This window comes from Daktulosphaira vitifoliae, unplaced genomic scaffold (assembly GCF_025091365.1).
Source record: "Daktulosphaira vitifoliae isolate Bord-2020 unplaced genomic scaffold, ASM2509136v1 Scaffold_1, whole genome shotgun sequence".
Taxonomy (NCBI): Eukaryota; Metazoa; Arthropoda; class Insecta; order Hemiptera; family Phylloxeridae; genus Daktulosphaira; species Daktulosphaira vitifoliae.
This window is the reverse complement of record NW_026099572.1, coordinates 68,621,513-68,646,569: the sequence shown is the minus strand read 5'-3', so window position 1 is coordinate 68,646,569 and position 25,057 is coordinate 68,621,513. Positions and strand designations below refer to the sequence as shown.

Sequence of the window (25,057 nt, the reverse complement as noted above, 5' to 3'; positions counted from 1 at the left end):
ACATAGACACAACTAGGAGAATGCTAGGATAACTTCAATCCTTGTCAATGGTAACTAAATTAAATTCCATTTTAGTTGCGCTTATGATCATAGTATTTTAAAATTCATTTAAAGGATTTAATTCACTAAAAAAGTTTCTTTTGATATTTTCGATTACCTTATTATGAAACTTGCTTACGTTTGAACAGTAAATTTAAGTTATCTTTAGGACGACTAAGAATTTTAATATATATATGAAATTAAAAATCTTACTAAATTAATTAGATAAAACATAATTGATTATAGACTCAAAAGATCACATAGCTATAATTGAAAATACAATACAAAACAAATATGAAAAGCAAATTGAAATTATAGTCTATGGACGAAAAATTCTAAGAAAAGTATTAATTATATTAAGTTTTGTCTAATAAGCTATATAATCTTGTAGGTTTTTTTTTGTTAAAATATTAATTTATTTTGGTGATTTAATGAGAAATTCTTAACTGGACCAAGAAAATTGAAACTATTGAGCACAAAATTATATCATCTATTAATTGAAGTATTTTATAAATGATAACATACACTCAATTGGACAAGTCAAAACGTACTATTGTCATTTTTATAATTTTACAGAAAAGTCAATTGAAAAAAAAAATTACATATAACGTAATGTAAAATTTAATTTTAAGACAAATATTTTTATAGAAATTTGTTCAAATAAATCAGCTATGACACTATTGTTTGTTTCCATTAAAATGGATATCTATTAACTCAATATTGTCATTTTTGGCAATAATATGTTTTGATTTGCTGCCCTATAACTTTTTATTTGGTGTGATTATTTGAGATACAAATAATGTATAATGTAGTATAATTTTTGGATCGTACCATAGACCAGTTTTCGATACGATATAAACATTTCTTGAACACTAGCAGTTATTAATGTTTAATGATAGAACTTATATAGTATCACTTTTTAAACACATAGGTAAACATTAAAAAGGGGTTTAGACCCCTAAAATTTTCAAAAGTCCCTAAACTATTAAAAATATATATTTTTATTTTTATTATATTTTAGTTCATTGGATATAGTTACTACTCTTAAGATTTTTTAGAAATTATATGAGGCATATCTGTATGTATTTAATGAAGAGAAAAAATATTATTGTTTAAACACCCTCTTAACCAATTAAAATCCCGAGTACGTGCCTGTTTCTGAGAGAGTTTACTTGAATTCATCTACGTAAATATACCTCTATTTGTAACACTCAATCACAATTGCTTAAAATATACCTTGGATTACCTCAAGTCATACCCAGTGTCGCGTCTACATATGAGGTTACGGGTGTAAGGGCATAAATGGCACCCCTGACACATTTGGCGGCGTCATAACCAATTAATCCTGTAAAATTTAGGTAAAAATGTATATTATGATCTTGCATATTCATAATATGAATATGCATTTTATATTTTAAATATTTTAATAAACGAGATATCTGAGCAGCTAGAAATTTTTTTTGAGGTAAGATGAAAAAAAAAATGTTGATAGGTTTTATTTGCTCAACACAAATTTTTAGAGGGCATCAAATAAAAACTACTCTGGGGAATTGAATTCCTTAATATGCCACTGGTTTACTTATAAAGAACGACTGGATGTTCATAATAAACAGATGAGTAGTATATGTCTGTTCTTTCTAAGTAGGTTTTAAGTTATACTATTTATTCTATTTATTCTATTTTAGATAATGGTTATGTCTAAACAAAATACTTACAGTGATATCACAAAGAAATTCCTTGTTAAACACTCACAACGTTTATTGAAAATGCAAAAAGATTATATGTCTCATAGATTTTACGTATGAATAATAAAATTTTTTTTGATATAAAACAAAAAATTTTGTTTCTATTTTAGATTAGAATATATAAGTGAGCTCATTTGCTTATTGGTTGTTATTTAAATTGTTTATATTATTAATTAAATGTGAAATACATAACTTTAATTGTTTTTATGATTTTAAAATTTAAGGCAATGGAACATCCTGCTAAGTATTTAGAAGAAGATATAATTTTAAAAGACGGAGAAAATACTTTACCAGATTTTTTTTTTATATTACAAAGTATCCGGTCAGTAAATATTATAAGCTTTAAAGATAATCAAACATATAATCTTATTGTAAAACCATTATTATCATTTAATAATTTTTATTGGGAGGTTACTAGAATTATAATTTATTAATAAATTATCAAATTTTTGTAAAAATATTTATTTTTCTTAAATTTTTAGAATTAAGTCTCCATATAAAACTCCTGTAATATTTCCAGTCTAGTCTAAGATCGTTTAAAGTAATTAATTTCAAAATCTTGAATGATAGTCTTTAATATTAATTAATAATAGTTTGATTCCGATAAACGTAAAACTTTTTATTTTTTGTATGCTCTTTCTTTTTATAAATTGAAATGCACGTGAATAAAGCAAGACATTTTTTTTGGAATGAACAAACGATATCAGTTTGTAACGGTAAAAACATCGTTTCTGAAATATGCGGGATCCTCTTATTATATTTTTTTGTTGAGTTAATTTTATTTATTTCTTAATTAAACAGCCATACGTAATCAATTATCGTTTTTTTGGATTTAACTTAATTAATTTTTAATAGAAATTTTAACTGTATTAAATATAAATATTATTTATAGCAGTTAATAAAAATAAAATACAATCATAAAAATCTTATATTTTTTGAACATTTCATTTGCATTTAAGTGTTATACAGAGTGTTTAGTAAATAAGGAAACGGATTTCTATTGTTTATAACAATTGACCTGTTTCCTTACTTACTGAATACTCTGTATAATAATAAAAATGAAAATTGGAATGGTGATTAATTAATCACAAATTATTTACTATTTTTCGTAGGATTTTCGGTCAATTTACTAAACCAATATTTTTCAAATTATGCCAGCAAACGGAAATCATTAGCGTTCGTGCTGGGATGTATTTATTTAAAATTGGCGATCTAGATGAAAATGTTTTTATCATTAAAGATGGTTTAGTTACTTTAAATATCACATTAGTGGATGGTAGTACTACTCCACTGAGATTGGTAAAAGCAGGAGATAGTATTATTTCATTATTGAGTTTTGTTGATGTCCTAACTGTGAGTATAGTAATTTCTTATTTTTAACAATATGTGAATGTTTTTTACTAGGCTTAAGTTTTGATCATAATTTAGGTTATATAAAAAAAAATTACAGACTCATTAGGCTGTAATTTTTTTAATTTTGCTGTATTATATCAAATTTAATTATTTCATTATATTGTTGAATTTATTAATTTATATGAAATTACCTAGGGTCATACAAAACCACTTCAAACTATAAGTGCGAGAGCTGTTTATGATAGTACAATAATACGATTACCTGTAGCTTCGTTTTTAAAAGTTTTAAAAGAATATCCAAGTTCTTTATTTCAAATTATTCAAATCAGCATGGTTCGTTTACAACGAGTAACATTTACAGCCCTTTATCAACATTTAGGTCTTTCAGTCGAATCAACTCAAATTGTTAGTGTTTATTAAGAAAATGTATTATCGTTTTATATAAATCTGAAATGATTTATCTTTTGTTATAGGATGCAGACGTTTATGAAGAAAGTTTTGTAAATCCAACTTCTGGTAACAATAATTTTTCTTCTTTTTCCTCACCTTTATCTCAACTACTTGAGGACAGTCACCCTTATCCTTTATACCAAAATATTTAACACATTTATATTTTTACTTATTACTAAAGACTTTAATATATTTTATTTATTTATTTATTAAGTTCAGAACCGAACACGATAAAAAGATACTAGTAGACACACACATCAATAGTCTTTATATTGTATTTAATAAAATCTCCCATCTCTTTTTTGGTCTTCCTCTTCAACATTCATTTCTATAACTGTTATTAACTTCTATAACAGCTTCCGATTCCTCTCTCCTCGTAACATGACTAAACCATCTAAATCTATTTTCTCTCGTCTTATCTATAATTGATACTATGCATATACTCCCTCTATTATGTTCGTTCCTTATCCTATATTTTCTAGTTACTCCACTCATCCATCCAAGCATTCTCATTTCTGCTACATTGATTCTCTACTCTAGTTTCTCGTTAACCGCTCAACACTCTGAATCATACATTATAACTGGTTTTACTATTAGTTGTCTCATACAAAAAACTGGCTCTGTCGTCGACTTCCCGTCCCTTGTCCTTCAGGACCCGGATCCTGCATGTGCTCCATCCCACTCGTAATCGTATCACACCGGCCTATAGCCTTTAGGTTGGGTTTGGCCTTTTTGATGACCATGGCATACTTTAGGTTCTCCTTTAGCGGACCGATTATGACCGCCTGAGTGCGAGGGGCCTTCGTCCTCAACGCGTTCACAATTGGTCCACTCGCGACTGCAAGGGGCATGGGGTTTGGGGCTATTGCTTCTCCCGTATATTACAACGGACCACCTCGGACCAAGTTGTTGACGGTGGCGGTCTGCCCGGAGGCACCGTCGCTGGGGAAATTTCACCGGGAGTAAGAGGCATCACCACTGTCCCATCCGACGGGCCCGAACAGCTTTTCAGCGCAATCGCACTTGCCGCACCCTTCCTCCTCTTACTCTTTCTCCGCTTCTTCACCTCATTTGATAAAGTAGAGGCTAGGGGTATAGAAAGCGTACCACCTACACTCACTGGAGTTCGTTCGTTACCCGCAACCTCCAGGAACTCCGTTTACGTCGACGAATCGACAGTAGGGAGATCCTCTTTCAGTGTGGGTTTGCTCCAGGTCGTACAAGGTCCCAAGGTGACCTTCCCAACTCCATCCACTGTTTGGGACACTTCGTTTCTCTTGTCTCGCAATGATTCATCTTCGGCCAGGTCAGCCAAACAAGCCGGCTTGGGTGGGTCAGGTCCCTCGTCGGGTGTGCTTCCTAACTTGCCAGCCAGAGGCCATAGTCATATGCCTCGACTGCATCTCTTTGACCCATACCTGCGGATACAAGAGTAGGATTACTTTTGTGCCGAGATAAGATCTCGCTGAAAGCGAGTCTACCGGCATTTACGACACGGTTAGCCGCGTTGTCGTTCCCTTCCTTTAGCACAGAGACGCAACGTGACATTAGGTTCTCACGATCTGCCTCCTGCACCATTCTCTCAAAGGGATTGTAGGCTTTAACCTTTTTCCTGCGTTTTACCTGCCGCCAAGGGATTTGGTTTCGATGTTGCTTTCACCTAGGTGGTAGGTTGCCTTACGGTTTGATGTCACAGCCTTATCAAACATCTTTCCCACTAATGAAATCCAGCAGTCCCAGTCTTGTTCCACGGAAGAACTTTATGTCTCTCTTCAATATTCCTCATTCAATAATTTTTCAAAATACCCATTTTTTCACATCATCTTCGCTCATTAGCACCTACTCATCATCACTTTTTATTCACCTTACATTTTGTTAATCTTTAGATCGTTTTCTCTTACTTTTGCAAGTTTATAGACTTCTCTTTTACCTTTCTTTATTCCTAGCCTATCATACACCTCAGCATACTTCTTAAACTTCGGCATACCTACTACATACTTGGCTTCTTTACACAAGCGTTTATATTCAATCCACTCTTTTATCCTAGAGCGGAGTGATGACACTGTTGACACTACAAGCGTTGGATAGGACTGTACATATGACTGGTGAAACAGATACCACAAAAGTTGTTTAACTGGTATTATACACTTTATTCTTTAGTTTTTCTCCGTCTCTAACTACTTTATTTCCTCTTACTTGTTGTCTCTGCGTATATCCGAAATTATATAATCTGCCTGAGTTCTATTAAGAACTCTTCATACATTTTGACAAAATTTTACACCGTCTGACGACCTGATGCAACCTCATTAGTCGCCTCTATGACTGTCAGAGTATTATTATCCCCTTCCATTGGGTAAAATAGTAACAATCATTAATTTAGAATAAATTAAAATTATGATTTTATGGATTCTATTACCAATAAATTTAAATAAGTACGTTTTTAATAGAAAATGAGATTATATTATGAAATATTTGTAAGTATTAATATAGGTTTTTTTCTACAATAAGGCGTATTAAATTTAGCTCTTCAAGTTCGCATGAACTCTATTTATTGGATAAATTTATACTTGGGATATTAACAAAGTATATATTATATGTTGCATTATTTATATAATCAATTAAAAAAAATCAGAATTAAAATTAAAATGTACGTATAATAACATGTTTTAGAGAAAAATTCAACAAGTGAATTATTTCTACTCAATACTAATAAAAATAATTCAACTACAAAAACTAGTGAATGGTACCTTAAAATAGCAATTGATATGTTTGTTAAAAAACTGGAATTGATAGATGACAAATTTTTAGAAGAAAAAATTAAAATTTATTATGTTTCTAAAAATACCCATCTGATGCACGAGAATTTTTACTCGGTGAGAATATTTATTTTTATTTTTATATATTTAAAAAGTAAATTTATATTTAAATTATTAATAAAGAATCGATGATGATTTCTATTTAGTAATTTATTTATTGTGTTATGACATTTTAGTGATGATAGTCAACTAACATTTTTTATCAAAGTTAAAAATAAATCACCACCTTATGCCAATTAAATATATAATTTTGAAAAAAATGTTAATTGTAAAAACCCAGCACAGTGGGGTTGCGATACAGAAGGGGCAAGTATAGATGATATCTAACAATGATGCAAATCTTTTCGAAAACACTCCGTGGCAAATCTGTAAATAGTGTTTAATTTTTTGAAGGGACTTATTATAGTAATTAAATTTAGTATGAAATTGATGATGAATAATTTATAATTGTAAATTTAACGGAGAAATGATAAAAATTATATTTCCTTGTATACGGGGGGTGTTTCCCTCGTTCCCCGTAAATAGGGGAAACCTCCAGAAAAATTACAAATTTAAAAATCGCTAATTTTCGAATTTTTTCAATTTTTTTTACTTAAAATTGCTATAACTTTTTTAAAAATAACCGAATCAATATAATTTTTTTTTATATAGATTTATGATATCATTACCTTTTATTTGGTATTTTTTTTTATATTACAATAAATTTATAATTAATAATTTATAATAATAATTTTTTATGTTACAAATAATGAGAACAATAGAAACCCGTTTCCTGACTTACTGAACACCCTGTATATATCTTAAATTAAAGCTTATGTAATATACTTTATTATGGAAAAAAAAATTTCGGACTTTATTTTATTTTCATGGTGAAAAGAAGACATCAAAGTTAATAAAAAAAATACGATTTTTGTAAAAAAATTCTTTTTTATATTTTTAACTTTATAATGGTATAACTTTTTGAAAGATGTATGGATCAATATAACTCTTTTTTTCATAGATGCACGATGTCTTTACCTATCATTTGGTATATTATTTTTATAAATCTGACTTTTTACCTGCCTATAGGGGGGGATTCAAAATGACATCTTTATCACAAAAAATTTACTTTTTCAACTTAAATTTTGAAAGTGTTCCGGAAAGTCTGACACTTTTATACATATCTTAAATTAAAGCTAATGTAATACACTTTATTATGAAAAAAAAAAATTTCGGACTTTATTTTGTCTTCACGGTGAAAATGGCTACCGAATGTTATTTTTGTGTGAAAATTCTCGATTTTATTTTATTTTTTACTTTATAATGCTATAACATATTGAAAAGTGTATGGATCAACATAATTTTTTTATGAGAAATAATATTTTTTAATTATCCCTTTTTCATTTGACATACTTTATTTTAATCATGATATTAATAAGGAACTAGCAGATCATGTAGCTTTTGGAATAATCCACAAATTTTTTAAAATTAACACTATCTAAAGATTTGCATCGAAGCGTTTTTTTTTTGATAGTGATTTTAATCACTGTCGGATATCATTATACTTAATCCAACTATGCCACGTCACCACTGTGCCACGACCCTCCTGTGCTGGGTTTTTTTAAAATAGTTATACAAAGAGCGATGAAAAGTCACCGAATTGCTGGTGCTCCGCTTCGAAAAAAAATAAGTGGTGGGGGGAAATGTGCGTCAGACCATTCTTTTTAATCACAATTCATATCAGTGCGCTGTGATCAGCGATTGAGTTAACATTGGTGTTTGTGTAAACATTATTTTTTCAAGTTTACGGAGATAATGTTCTATTAAATTTATGAATAGCTTAAGGCATTCAAATATGGCCGGTAGGACGACGAAGACAAACCACGCTCAGTGAGACCTTCGACATCAAAAACTGTCGAAAATGTTGACACGTTTGTAAATTTTTGAATATTGACCTACGGGCATGTATCCAGAAGATGAGTAAAGAGTTGAATCTTACCAACTACAGCGTTCAAAAAATTGTGATGGAAAAATTGGGTATGTGCAAGGTGTGCACTCACATAGCGTTTCTTTATACCCTTACCTGGCTAAGCATGGAATTGCATTGCTTTCTCCTCTACATCCCAGATGTGTCTCCCACGGACTTTTTTGTGTTCCCATTCATAATAAAAACACGAAAGGAAGGCGTTTTCAGACGATTGAATATATTAAAAAAGTGTAACTGTCAAACTAAAAGTCATCTGTACAAAAAATGCTTTGAACGGTACTAAGACCACAACCTTTGGTGTATCAAAGCACAAAGAATATATTTCAACGAATATTAAAAATTATTAATATTAAAATATTTAAAATATTAAAGAATCTTTATTTTAAGAGAAATTAAGTGGTTAACATTAAAAAAATTATTAAAATTTATATTATTATTTCATTTATTTAATTTATATGATAATCGGTCACCCCATCACTGTAACTTCTCTTTTTATACAGTATTTTATATTGAAGTAAAAAAAGTATGTCAGATAATAAGGATATGTATATACCACTTAAAACAAAAACATTGTAATAAATCATACATTTTTCAAAAAATTATAGCAATATAAAAACCAAAAAATAAATATGATATTAGCCATTTTCATATCGAAGATAAGTCTTCGAGACAAATTGTTTTTTTTTTTAACTTATAGTATGTAATATATCCCAATTTAACATATTTGAAGAACAAAATATATTCTGAACATAATAGAAAAAGTAAAATTTTTGATCAAAAGTTGCTATTTTGAATCTTTTTCAGTGGGCAGGTAAATGATTTAATTTAAAAATATATATAGCAAATGTAAAGGAAATACCTAAAGTATTTATAAAAAAGAAAATTGTCTTGATGCGTTTTTTCAAATAATTATGACAGTTTTTAAGGACATTTTTTTTAAAAAAGTAGAATTTTACCGATTTTTAAAATAGTATTTTTTTAGTGGATTTCTCACATTTACGGGTAAAGAAGGACATTTTTTTAATGTTTGAAGGCATTGTATCCAACTAATTACAATTCGTGTTATTTAGATATTTTGTTGAAAGAAGTCAGCCCGGTGATAGCTGAGAAAAAGTGGCGACAAACATAAAAACAAAAATAAATACATATTAAAAATTATACTTTTCAAGCTTCGCATCAAAGCTAGAATTTTTGTGTTTTATCTAAATTTACAAAATCTACAATAATTCATAATATAGACAACTTATTTCTTTACAACCGCTAAAAGTTAATCGTATTAAGATATATTTTCGTTTAAATTTATTTTATAAACTTGGTTAAGTTAATAAACTCCTTTAATTATGAATTTGAAATTATTTATATAATTTCAAATAATTATTTCATTCATTTAGTACCATTAACTATATTCATATAGTTTGTGCTAAAATCATAAAGTAGGAAATTGGGATTATTGGGTGATGATGCATTTTGCCTTACTTGTTAGTCATTTTTTTTATACTTGAACATTTTTAGCATGAGGATGAAGAAATATTTAAAGTTATTCTCTTATTTTATTTTAAAACTTTCTTTAGTGATTCTTTTGTAATTAAACTTAAAATCATTGTAATAAATAAACGTTGATATATTTATATATCAACATATGTATGTATAGGAAGCTGCATTGATATTGTTATTAAATGGGTCTCTTTCTGTCTCTCGAAAAGTCGATTACGACAGATTATCATCGATTCATATATTATCTATAAAGCCAGGTGATATAATTGGAGGCTTATCTTTTCTAACAAAAGAAGAAGGATTCTTAACATTTAAAACCATTGAATCTAGTGTTATTGCTGTTTTATCGAAAAATGAATTATACGCGTAAGTTATTAAATGTACTAAATTGAATGTATTTAATGTAGAATAAATGAAAAATTCTCATACTTCAATGTCATATAGTAATTTTCTAGTTATCATTTAAACTATTAACTAAAATTTTGAAATTATTTTGGAATATAATCAGTTATATGCTACAGAATAGTGCAAAGTGTTCCGCAAATTATTTTACCCATTGCAAATACAGTAATTTCTCAACTTTCACCTTTTATGCGTCAAGTTGATTTTGCACTGGATTGGTTATTTGTTGAAAGTGGACGTGCTATTTACAGGTTGATATATCTAAGTTATGTTAACTTAATTAACATTTTTAAAAGTTATAATTTATTAACTTCATTAAGCTTTTTTTTTTTTTAAATTTCAAAACATATCTAAAATGTTAACACTTTTCTATCGCAGTTGATTTTTAAAAATAGATAAGTAAGATAATTAACAAAAAATATTGCGAATTGTTAATTTAGGTTCTCAAAATATAGGAGACTGAATAGAGCTGAAGTAAACATTTATTAATTATTACTATGAAGTCTTTAAAAGTCTAGTAGTGTCAACATATGTACATCTAGGGGGTTTATCCCTATCCGAATTTAGAAAATTACATTTATTGTAGTATAAAAATATTTTGATAGCGGATAAAAAAAAATTGTTAGGTGTTGAAATTTTTAATATGAGGACTTAGAAAATTTTTTGTCAAATTTTACCCCTGATAAATAACGATTTTTGAATTGTAGTAGATTTTAGAGCAAACAAAAAATAAAGTCATTAAAATTATAATTCTTCCAAAAATATATCAGATTATATAAAACTATGTACATTTTTATGATTTAATTCATTTATGTGAAGGGGCATTGACTCGAGACTTAAAGAAACATCCCCAATTGTACCTATTTGTGCTAACAATTATATATGAAATTTATATAAAAAAAAAAAAAACTAAAATCCTGTTATTTGAGAATTTTAATCAATTTTCAATTAAATAAGCAAAAATTTTAAATCAGTAAATGGCGCCTTTACGTTCAACACCCAATAGAAGGCGTGGTAACTGAAGAATTGTTTTAAAAGTAATTTTTTATCTATTTTTATTTTAACTCGAGTAATTATTTGTGAAACGAAATTTCTTATTAACTATCCGATATTAAATAAAGAAATAGCTTAAAATAATCGGTATAATTATCATCATGGTTTGTCAACGATATACTTTTTGGACATCGATATCGTATCGAAGTTCAGCGATATTATGTCACATTATTGGAAAAGAAATTTTCCCGATCTTATAATAAATCAATATCATATGAAAATCGATATTGGAAAAAACCCGTTTGTTGCTGTATATCTTATAATTCTGAAATTTCCTTTTCTAATTTTCCTCATACCTAACTTTTATCGTGTTTTGTTAAAAATAGGAATAAAAACAATGTCATAATAAAAAAAATCATAATCTAAGAATAGAATTTTGTACCAATAAATGTCATTTTTGTCTTATCTCAATTCGATACTTGAGTCGTCCAGTTGCAAAAGGACGTATGTCCAAACACACAAAGTTTTCACAAACGACGAAAAACTGATATTTTATTTAATTTTTTATAAATCGCAACCTTTTTTTTACAGGTACTTCAAAAAAATACAATTTTATTATTATGTGAACTATAAAAATCGTGGATAAATAGTTTTTTAAATAATTAATATTTTAATTTGGACATACTTTTTTTAAAACTAAAATACAGACTTAATTACTTTTGAAATAATAAAAACTAATTTTTTAAAATTTTTTTAACCGATAAAAAATAATAACTTAACAATCAAAATAACTTTTAAACTTTTTTTAAACAATACAGGATAATAATATGACAATCATAATAATGTTTTTTTTTAATCAAATTCTGCGGTCCTCTTCATTGATGTCGCCGAAATCTGATTCATTATGTTGTTCATTTTTCTCATTGTTCATAGTTATTACAGTCTTATAGTATTCGAGATCTGGTAAATTTTTCCAGTCACATCCAAAATGTTTCTTCAGTAAATTGTCTACATCAGTATTTTTTGCTGTATTTATTTGAACACCTTTATTTAATATGTTAAGCTTCATTGATGTTAAACTTTTTCCACGATTACATAAGCCTTTTTCTTAGTTATTATTTTAATTGTAATTTGGCTCTCCTCTTATTTAAATATTATTTTGTTTGGATTTTGATAATATTATTCGTTTAGAAGGCGCGAATTTAAAACAACAATTTGCAAGTGGTTTTAAAATGTTTAGACGTGATGACTTCTAATCATATACTTTACAGAAATTTGTAGAAAAAACATTGAAAACTGTGCCAACTGTTTCCAAAATTGTTAAGTAATCATTAATGCTTGTCATGCATGCAATTTTTTAAAATTGTTTTTCTAAACGTCCAAATATGCGGTGTGGTGGAATAAATGAGTGTCTCACTATAGGATAAAAATAATTAATATTTTTGTTGTGGCAAGGACATTCCAGTAAGAATTTTGAAAGCATGAACAACATAATTTGATTTTTGTTTAGTTCTCCACATCCATCAGAAAACAGTCGAATAGTGTGGATATTATTCATTAAATTAGTGTTTTTTTAAACAATGATAAACAAATTATGCGATTTCATTAGATCCTTTTTTATAATCTGTTTCTAACCGTAAACGTATTTTCTTTTAATTGTTTTGATTTTGATGTACCTTGGCAAACCGTAAAATTGTATACTTACACTTTTCTGGAATAATAGGCACTCTGATCAGGAACTTACCTAGTACCTATACTGACTTTTGTAACTGTGTTCTTGTACACAAGGAACCAATGAATAGGAATTTACTCCGTTTTGCAACAGTATTATATTACTCGGGAGATACTACTTTTTGGTATCCGAATACCAATGAACTTAGTCTGTTTTGCAACTGTATTCAAATTTTAAATTAAAATTTAAACAGGACATTTACATTTAAATACTGCATTTTCATGCTTGAGAATTTGTACAAGAAATCAATAATGTTCAAACAAAAAAAAAAAAAAATGACAAAATATCGATTTTGGTTGAAAATGGACATACGCAGTTCTGCAACTGGACGACTCAATTTCAAAGTATAATTAGTATGAAAAATGTTAGCAAGATTATCACGTACAGTTTTTGTCCTAATATCAAATAATATATATTTTATAACAAAGTGACCAAAATTCAAGCAGTTTTTTTTATAAAGAATTATTTTGATCATCGAAATATTTCAAAAATAATCGATTTAGTGAAAAAAAAAACAAAAGAAGTCGGTGATATTGATGTTGAATTGAAATAACGATATCGATGACGAACCCCAATTATTATATACACATTGAATGTGTGTATAATTACACAATGTTGTATAGAAAAATTTATGTTTTTGAATATCTTAAGTTTTTTTAATTTAATTTGATTTAATTTTTTTGATAATTTCTAAAATTTATTAAACATAATATATAATTTTACTTTATACAAATATATAATGATATTTATTGAATTTATTAGACAAGGCGAAGAATTAGATAGTATTTATATACTTTTGAGTGGAAGATTGCGATCAGTAATAACTCACGAAAATGGAAAAAAAGAGCTGATTGCTGAATATGGGAAAGGGGATATCATTGGCATAGTATATTTTTTTTACCAAAAATACTATTAATAAAACATATTTCTAATTGTTTTAATCATTAGGTCGAAATCAGTACACTTAAGTTTCGGAGTACTACAGTATTAGCTGTTAGAGATTCAGAACTTACAAAAATTCCAAAAGGCTTATTTAATGCCATAAAAATAAGATTTCCCGGAGTTGGATCAACAATTCATAATCATCTCAGTCACGCAATTTTAGGTAAGGCCAACCTGAAAAAATGAATGAATTGAGATCAAAGACGTATTCAAATATTTTGTATGGGGTTCAGAAAGTTTTTAGAACGCAGAATAGTAGAGAGATTGATCTTTCCATTACCCCCGCTACTATGATTTTATGTTCATGAAGGAAGGTCTGAATAGTCTTCAATGGATACCCAACTGATTCAGATAATAACACAGTTTTATCTAAAGTTAAAAATATTTCCGTGTAACGCTGGCAATTTTTTTTTTGCCGTACACTAAATTATAATTAACAGAGTGCATTTGAATTAATTTATTTTATGTATCGTAGTAAACAATTGTAAAACTTAATAGAATATAAATAAATTAAGAAATAATGCGCAAAAATTACTATTGATGCAATTAACATCTTCCAATTTAGAGAAAATCAATTAAAATTGTTTATTTTCCATTTATTTTCATACAAAAATACCTACAATTGGGGCAATTGAATTACGTGGCAGTCATTTCATGCTAAAAAATAATAATAGATGTTTAACATTTGACAGTATTCTATTTGAATTTTTTGCGCTAATTTTTAATGTTTATGGATTTAATACTCAATTATAAGTCAGTTTCTTTAAAACTATAGTGTTACATGTATCATAGTTTTTGATTTTTAAAAGCTTGAATGCCAATATAATCTATTTTTATACACTTTTAGGTACGTGGAAAAAAAACACAGTTAGTAAGACTTTAGATACTCGGCCATCTCGGAACAATTTTTCAAATATAGTGATTTTTCCCTTATTCGAAGAAGTTCCTATAAATAGTTTTACACATGAACTGTTCAATTCACTGTGTTTAATTGGTCCTACTTTAAGATTAAATTCAGAATTCATAAAAAACACTTTAGGATCTAATATCTTTGAATATAGTAATGAATATCGTTTATCTAATTGGTTAGCACACCAAGAAGATCATTACAAAATAGTTTTGTACCAATGTGACAACATGCTTTCTTCGTGGACCCAACGTTGCATTCGGCAAGCCGATTGTATTTTACTTGTTGTCGTCGGAGACAAACCGCCTAATATAGGAAAGGTAAGGAAAGGGTGACCAACGTCCCACTTAAAACGGAATTGTCCCTTTTTTGATAATCATGACCCATTGTCCTGACAAAATACAAACGGGACACTATTTATCCCGTTTTTAGAAAATAGTCCTTCCATACTTATATTATTTAATATTAACTTCATATTATAAAAATTTAATTTCTCAAATAAATATGAAACACTTAATGTTTGAAAACAATATCGAGTGCCCAATGACGATGAACAATAAAATTAGTGATGAGCATATGACAAATTATATGGCACGTGCACTACGTACTATCAATTGCGAATTACTACATTATTTACAAACAATGGTATTAAATAATATGATTTATATTTGTTTAATCTAAATCCGAATGACAAATATTTTCACATTGTCTGGGGTGGTCCTTTCGTTTCGTAGACGTTCATCGGTAATAATTGCTATTTGTTGGTGAACACTGACAGTTGATCATCTCGCGAAGGCGTATTTATGTTTTGGATTTGTTTTATAGTGTCGTACTAATCGATCGTATACTGTAATTGTTTTACTGTGCTAAATTCATTTTTGTTCCAAACCTTAAAGAATAATATTTAATATGCCCAAGAGACGGTGTAGTTTCAATACAACATTGAAGACGCAGTTTTCTTTTTTAAGAGAATTTGATGAAATAGGAAAAGTTTGGTGTACCGTGTGTAAATCTGTATTCTCAGTAGAACATAAAGGGTTATCAGATATCAAACAGAACTTACAAAAAAAAAACATTTATTGGTAGTGTCAAGTAGATCTAAATTGGACAAATTAATGTCATTTATTAAAATTAAAGGGCAATCTAGGCAATCGAATGAAAGCAAACGTATTGGGCAGAGAAGGTATGTTTGCATTTCATACTATTATGCACAACCATTCTTTTCGATGTATGTATTGTACGTCCTCACTTATAAAAAATATTTTTTATAAAAAATTATAATGTACTTGAACGAAATATGAATGATTGTGTCAAAAATAATCGCTCCTTTTGCAATGCAACAAATTTTGGAAGAATAAAAAATATTAAATTTGGAACATTATATAGTAGATACATTAAATTATAAAAATCTAAAACTTTCACCAATAATTATTCAATATTTTAATCCACAAGAGGGAGTAAAAATCGTAGTATTAGAATTTACAAAATCACAAGGTGAAATCGCGGATATTTTGTCTAGTTTTTCGATAACCCCGTTTCTATTGTATGGTTATATTTTATTCAAAGTCAACTGAAAGTAGTGTGTGTTACAATAACGATAATTAAAAGTGACAATACTTTACCGAGTGAAGTATATGAAGAGTTGGATATGGTATGTAAAAAAATAAGGAACAGACAAAATCAAAATTTTTTTATATCAAAATTAGCTTTACTTATTGAAGATTTTAAAGAAAAAATTATTTTATAGAAGAACAGTTGATGATTTTTATAGTATTTTCCTATCTTATGTGGAAAAATGGAGTTGCCATTTTGAACCATTAAACATTTTCGTTGGACTCTGTTTATTTTCGTTAGATATTCTTGCTTGGGCAGACATTCAAGAAAGCATTAAACATTTATTTATTAATAAAAAAATCAACTTGGATTGAAATGTGAACGAGGATAAGTTATTTGATGACTATAATTATGTAGTTCATGTCGTACAAGTTAAAATTATAGAGTGGAAAAATTGTTTTAAAAAGTAATAAAATAGTGGTAATATAATAGAAAAAATAATCAACGATGTCCGATTTTAAACATTTTTTTTTAAATTAAAAAAAATTACGCCCAAACTTTTTTCTACGCTCATAATTTTTATTAGGAATATGATTTTACTTTACGTATGTCATTTTTGTATTAGTTTATGTTGTTTTCAATTTTCAATGATTGCACGGAAGTTTTCTTTCGTCTATGAACCATAATTGAGAATACACCCAAATATTTTCTAGTCATAATATTATTTTTTTGACTACTACTTAATTTACAAGTGGGACTATTTTTCTGGTAATCTGCTTTTGGAGTCATATTACTTTTACACGACAAATATCGTGCTCGGCGTAGTCGGGTACTTCTACCAGAATATAATGGCCTACCTGTAAGGACAGCCCGTATAACCAACCAGGTATAATTCTTTTAGGGAGGAAAGGGTATAATTAACTGTCTCTTTTTTTCCTAAAAATTGTCACCCTAGTATAACGTATGTTTTTAACCTAAAAATCATATTATAAATTATACTTATTTATATAATACAAGATACAAGATCTTGTACAAGAGCTTGAAAATGAAAAGTTCCTTACGAAAAATTTATAATTTTTTATTAGGCGCTTTTTAAAATTAACATATAGTTATATGGAAATTTTAAGTTTTATATAAATTAACTAATTAAAAAATGAATGTTATTACTTAATTTAGGTATTAATACACATGTAGTTCATTTTTAAGTGTATTTATTAAGAATAATTTATTTTTAATTTTATTAGAAATTAGTCCAGGCCACGATTTATAGTTGAATTTATATCTAGATGTACTTTTTGTTGATTTACTTTTGAATCATCACAATTCCATGCTACTGATGTGTCTAGTTTTTTTCTTCTCATTTTTTTAACACAAAAATATAATTACTTAGTTAGAAGTTTAGAATTTTAATATGAATTGTGAATTAATGTTATGTCTTTTTTTGTTTAAAGTATGAAAGAGAACTGGAATACTTAACATCGCGTATACAAAAAGAATTGGTTTTGTTACACAAAGAAGATGTAAAATTGACAAATAATACTGTAGCTTGGTTAAGTATACGAAATTGGATATCTTCTCATCATCATATACGTTGTCCGACTAATTTCTTTTCTGAACTATCAACGGCGCATCTTGTACGCATTAAAGTACCTCATAAGCAATTATAATAATCAAATCACATCTTAAACATATTTATTAGCTTATTGAACATATCTATCTTTAAATATTTCAGCAATTTGTCAGTCTTAGAGTGTTGTATTCCTCGATATAATTAAGTCGAGTATTTTTTGACTATGAGGATATAGTGAAAAAATTTCAATCATAAAGATTTTTTAATTATTAAAAAATCTTGACTATCCCATTATTTTCTGTTGAACTATTGAAACATTAATATGAAAATAGACTATCATCATATATGAGGTTTTCAGAGTTTCGTCCTAAGAAAGATATAAATAAAAAATTTTTTTGCAAAAATCAAAACGAAAAAAGAGTCTGAGATTTCACAATCTAAATCATAATTCTGCGTAATGCAACCTCTGTTACTAGTGAAATACCAAAATAATTCTTTTTCAGTGCACTCTGAAATAACTCGTAGAGCTGTGATAACAATTTTTTCGAAAAAGTATAATAATATTCCTTATTCTTATCATTGCACATGTTATGTACTCAAGAGTGTATTCACATATTTTCCGCCTATAGGCATTTAAAAATTGACGTTATGACGGAGGGGGCTCATTTTTTTATATTTTCGCCATAACACTACTAATTCTTCTTAAAAAAAAAAAGTATTTAAAAATATTTCAAACAAATCAATGTTTATTAATAAATCATAAAATAAATTTCTTGTAACTATTTATATACATATCATAAATACACAATAAATGAAAACGATTATGATAATTATTAAGAAGTCAATATGTTTTAACAACAAAAAAATATAAATTTGTTGGCCTTCAACTATTTGCCGCTATAGGTAGTTGTCTATATTGCCTGCATATAAATACGCCGCTGTATGAACTATTCCCAAATAATTTTTTATAATAGTCGGATTAGAAATTAACCTACTAAAATAGCCTACTAAATTTAAATAATAAATTGTATTTTTAGAAAGAAATATATCAAAATAATGAGGTTGAAGTCAAAATCAACATACATTCAGATTTTTCTCGCCTAGCAAGATGGCTAACAGGTACATCTGTTGGATTAGTTTTAGGAGGTGGTGGTGCGAGAGGCGCTGCTCATATGGGAATGATAAAAGCAATTAAAGTAAGTTGATTATTATAAAGTTATCATTTTATATACCTAAAAATTTTGATAGGAAGCTGGGGTTCCAATTGATATGGTTGGAGGAGTTAGTATAGGTGCATTTATGGGAGCCATACTTTGTAGTGAAAACGATGTTGAAGAAATGATTCGAAAATCTAGATTATGGGCTAAAGTAAAAAAATTAATTTATTATTCAGCTTAGAATAAACAATATTTGTGATAGGCAGAAACAAAAAATATTTAATATCATATCAATTTAGTAACAAATAATACATGTAATTGTTGTATTTATTTATATTATTCTAATTTTTTGTTTCACTATTGCGTATAGTATAATAAATCATTATAACATTTTTTTTCTCTCTAATTCTAATTTTAAAAAATTATTCTTAAAACATTAAATTTTGAGTTACGTGAAAACTACTAATTTTTATAATAATAATTTTTATAATTATTACTTAACAAAATTTGAACTGATAATTGTTCACAATATAAAAAGATAAAATTTTGATAAAAATTATAAAGTGGTATTTGTAAAGGTCACAAAAACCTATCGTGGTATTGCTGAGCAGTTGCGGATAAGAATGTAAATTACTACCTTCATTAATACAGCAAATAATATTCAGTCCCTTCTCCCCTTATAAAGTTTTAGTCACAAGTACTAGATCAAAGAATGAACTTTGAAAATATTTTAATTAATACCCACTTTTAGAGTCTCAGTAATGTGATTCACTGTACCATACCAATTTCCTTACTTATTTAAATTAATAATAAAATAGTCCTTTGTTTTGCATTGTAAAAATTGCAGACCATGACATATTGGTGGAGATTTTTAATGGATTTAACTTATCCTTTAACATCATTATTCACTGGTCGCTATTTTAATTTTACTTTGATGTCTATATTTGGAGATACACAAATTGAAGATTTGTGGTTACCATATTTTACAGTTACGGCAGATATTACTGCTAGTGAAATGAGAATACACACACACGGTACTGTAAAAATGTTTATTAATTTAATCATCAAATCTAAATAAATTATTCTGAATAAATTATTCAGTATTTTAAATATTATCTGAACAATATTAAATAGGATCATTGTGGCGTTATGTCCGATCATCAATGTCTCAGTCCTGGTACTTGCCTCCGTTGTGTGATCCAATTGATGGACATTTATTACTAGATGGTGGTTACATAAATAATTTACCTGGTAAATTAACTTATTAAAGGGATAACTATTTAATTATATATTAAATTTATTGGACAAATTTTAAAATATATAGGAGAATCTTGTATTATTTTAAGTTTTTCGGATGGAACAATGATATATTTTTATAAAACAATATATTAAAACTGTAATTTAGACATATTAATACATTTTCCAATAGTGAGCTATTCATTTACGTCAATTTGCTATTTTTTTATAGCGTAGACTATTATGTTTAAAATAACATCCAAATATTTCTTGGTGTACGTTAATTTTGCTGTTACTATTTTAATTATCCTCATCATAATTTAAAAATGCTTATTTTTAACATTTCTTAATCAATAAGCGTCAATAGAGCGAGGGCTAGGGACTCAGTCTACTAGCTAAAGAACTAGTAAACATTTCGAAAATTATAAATAGATTATATAAAAATATTTATAGGGCGATGAAAAAAATTACTTTAGCAACCTCAGAAATTATTTTATTTTAAATTCGCCTATGATCCTTGTTCTGTTATGTTTCTTAATTATATACATATTTTTAATGTACCTAATATTTTGATGTATGTACTTTACATTAAAAATTAATTCACGTTAAAAAGCATATATATATATTTGTCACTTAATAATTAAAAAAAACTATTAAATTAATTCAAATCTAATTTGTATAGCTGATGTTATGAGAAGCTTAGGAGCAAAATATATTCTTGCGATAGATGTAGGAGCTCAAGATAATGTAAATTTTACTAACTATAAGGATAGTTTACAAGGTTTTTGGTTATTATGGAAAAAAATTAACCCTTTTTCTAAACCAATTAAAGTTCCTAGCATTGCAGATATTCATTCCAGATTAGCTTATGTTTCTTGCGTTCGACAACTTGAAGTGAGCACCATTTAAAGATTTAATGAATTTTGATTAATAGACTCTAAATTAAACAAATTTTTTTACATTATTCAATATGATATATAATATAATAAAAATATAAGTTATATATTTTTTAACAAAGGTGGTAAAAAATAGTGATTACTGTCAATATATAAGGCCACCTATTGATAAATACACAACACTTCAGTTTGCAAGTTTTGATGAAATTAAGGTAATATAAAAAATATATTATATGCATAAAAAAAAACATTATAATTAAATGGCAAATTGGTAATATAACCAGCATGTATTATTTTTAACTAAAATGTGACCTTGGTCAATGTTTAGAAGATGGCTTGAGGTTGTTAAGTAGTATGGACCAGTTCAGGCTGGACATATGACCTGAATTTAGACTGGTCCAAATGTCACGTCGGGCTACTATTTTATGTTTTGGATCGGACCAGGCCAAGCTTAATTTAAAATGAAGCGAGCTGGGTCGGATTGAGTCCGATCAAACATTGATATTGAATCGTTTATATTTGTGCAAATTAAAAAAAAAAAATCAAATAAACGATTATTTTCTTTCAGATTATAATTTAATATACAAAACATAAATAGTTAAAAACTTTTAATTACAATTGTATTATTTTTTGATTATATCAGATCAGATTGGACTTGATCTATATTTTTTTTTTGGATCAGGTCGACTCGGTCCTAAACTTTACATTTATATTGGAATTAGACTGATTTTTTTAAGGCCCAATCTGATCTCTGCTAAGTAGAGATGTTTGGAATACTTAAAAAGAAATCGAGTACTCGGCTTCTTTTTAGCACATGACTTTTATTTGGTATTTGGTTATGAGCATATTTATACTCGGCATTTACTTGATACTCAATTTGTACTTACATTAACTACACAGAATATAATTATTGCTACGTTATTTTAAAATGCGCTATAACATATAGCGCAATATAATTATTCTGAATCCTATAGATATAATATGTAATGTACAGAAATATGTAATTATCTGGAGGTCTATTTTTTAATCGCCGTTCGTCAAACGAATTCTATTATTCTATTAGTTATACGCTTTTTAGGTTTGTTCGGTGAACGTTTATGTTTCACGATTGTTTGCAATTTATTGCAATTTAACAAATAAATATTTTGAATTTTACATTTATATGACTTGATTTTTAATATTAAAATATTTATTTTTAGTTAATATATTACTTTTTAAAAACAATAATTTATTACTAACACATACATTTTTAATTTGTTAATTTAATTCACTTTATGTAAATTTAGCTTAAGTAATTCTCCAAAATTATATAAATAATTTAATTACACAAATTCTAAAAAAAAATATATGTACAATTGCATACATGTTAAATTGAAAAATTATTAATGCACTTTAAACTTTTAAAAATAAAGTGCTACATTTATTTTATATTATAATTTTATTTTATTTATTTATTTTTATATTATTAATTAATATAATAATTACATGAATACGATGTTAATTTAAAATTATATTAGAGGTACATATGTTTACATTAAAGGTAAGTATAAGGATCAAATCTTCTTATTGTTCTAAATGGTCATCCGTTCGATATTTCATTCGTTACGAACAACGTTCGCGATATAAACTTAAATAAAATAAAATCTGAATGTATACGTTCTTGAACGGACGATTCAAAAATAGACCCCCTGAAGTGCTTGCAGAGTTAAATAGCGTTTAGACCGTATGTATTGTATTAGGCTGACCGTGAATATCTAAAATATATGTGTGCAGTTTCTATTCTTGTCAATATTGTTGTGTTACTGAGTTAACGCCCTAAAGTCAAGTTGGCAGTTTATGTTAATTATAAGAACAAAGATATGAGCACTATACAGAGTGATTTTTTTATCATAACCCGATCAATTACTTACAGAATAAATATAATTTAACATTTTTTTTCTTGGTTATCTTTAGTTACACATTATTCTTGAATTATTAACTATGTGATACTTTTTAAGTTCATCCCTTATACGTTGTAAGGGTGTCAACTTTGTTTTTTTAAATGGGAACATGGAATATTTTGAATTTAACAAAATGTTTGAGTTTTTAAGTTATACACAATATAGAAAGTCTGTCTATTGATAGCCTTAATTTACAATAAACACTCTGTGTCTGCAACAACGATATAATAAAAAACCGATTAGCTACCTATTTGTAAACCCCTTGTGTATTATACACGTATATTAACTCAAAAATTTGAAACTTTAAATGTTTAAATCTAATAAACGATTAAAGAGTTATATTAAAATTCAAATACCATTTAATATTACATTAAAACTCAAATATAGTTAATAATTCAAGAATAATGTATAATTAAAGATAACCAAGAAAAAAAAATGTTTAAATTATTTTTATTCTGTAAGTAATTGAGTGGGTTATGATAAAAAAAATCGCCCTGTATGTGATCGTATCAATATATATATATTAGCAATATGTTATATATTGATTAATATGATAGATTGACTAAAAATTTTTTACTTATCCATAATTTTTGGTTGTTTTAAAATGATCTCTTATTTATATAATTTCTCTGAGCTATATTATTTTATGTACACTGTCACAATTTGGATTTGGATGACTCTAGACATTTATTTGATGTTATAATTTGAATAAAATTTTTAGATAAACTTTGTTTATACAGAATTTATTTTTATAGGATGTTGGTTATCTACATGGAAAAAAATATTTTTTAGACTTGGAAGTCGCTGGAATTATTCCAATTCAGAAACAATAAAAATATATTATATCTTTAAATCATAATGTGATGTAAATATATTTGTACGTCATAATTATATCAAAATATAATGGTTGCTAGGACAATTAATATATAGAGCCATATGATACCATCATATGTTACTTTATATAAATGTTAGATTATTTGTATCATTTCTTTTTAACTTCTAAAACTCCTAATTTTTAAATATAATTTAAAAAAAAACAAATTATTTGAGTCAGAATTTAATACAAAAAATTTGTATATAAAATTTGGTAAAAGGTCTAATATGATAGAAGGACAAATAGAATTGAAGAGTAGAACTTGAAATTGGAAAAAATGGTACATTCATATCATACCAGTATTTGGTGATTTTTTTAAATAATAAAAATTGATGAAAGGGATAACAGGATTTTACAATTAAGTGTCAGGAATAATAGAATTCGACATTAAAAATACATACATGAATAATCACATGCAAGTTCGATTTATTGTCCAAAATTTTAAGAAAAATAACAATACAGACAATTTTTAGGATGTATAAGTGACCGCCTCAAATTTTTCAAATGTAAACAATGAAGAGAAATAACTATAATTATTACATGTTACTTGAAATATTTATATATTACTGTTCGGGTGGTTCCTTAACTAATTAAAGAATATCGCTTTGTGACTTTACGATAAAAGAACTTATAGTAGATTAAAAAGACATATAACTAAATTAGGATACTCATAGTTATATTTCCATAAGAATCATAGATTTAAATAATAATATAACTGATTACTATGGTTAATAAATTGTCTTAAATTCTAATTTTATACAGCGTTAATAAATATATAAGTATGATATAAATATGTACAATTATAATCATGACCTAAACCATTGAGTTGAAAAAATATCAGGCGATAGCGTCTTTTAAATATGAAATAAATTCAGTGGATACATGCAACTTGGTGGATACGACGTAGTATATAAAACGTATCAGCCATGCAGTTTATACAAAGTATTGAATAAAAATTATGTTTTATAACATGTAATAGACACGAAGAAAG

The 25,057-nt window shown here is 27.1% G+C and overlaps 2 protein-coding genes across 2 annotated transcripts in view; one reads left to right on the top strand and one right to left on the bottom strand.

The window, feature by feature from the left end:
- Positions 1-1,948: 1,948 nt before the first annotated feature.
- On the top strand, positions 1,949-24,095 carry LOC126895181 (neuropathy target esterase sws-like). Its single transcript, XM_050666762.1, has 18 exons — positions 1,949-2,106; positions 2,897-3,137; positions 3,333-3,542; positions 3,611-3,734; positions 6,258-6,460; positions 10,021-10,229; positions 10,385-10,516; positions 13,753-13,876; positions 13,939-14,095; positions 14,780-15,159; positions 17,845-18,027; positions 19,001-19,159; positions 19,212-19,331; positions 19,968-20,154; positions 20,255-20,371; positions 21,039-21,250; positions 21,375-21,464; positions 23,948-24,095. The coding sequence occupies exons 1-18, from the start codon at positions 1,991-1,993 to the stop codon at positions 24,023-24,025; spliced, it is 3,042 nt and encodes a 1,013-aa protein (XP_050522719.1). The 5' UTR covers positions 1,949-1,990; the 3' UTR covers positions 24,026-24,095.
- LOC126893652 (retinoblastoma-binding protein 5 homolog) overlaps positions 24,080-25,057 on the bottom strand; it is a 71,721-nt gene continuing 70,743 nt past the window's right edge. Inside the window, exon 11 of the mRNA XM_050664061.1 lies at positions 24,080-24,095. The gene's annotated coding sequence lies outside the window, so the exon portion shown is untranslated. The remainder of the gene's footprint in view (positions 24,096-25,057) is intronic.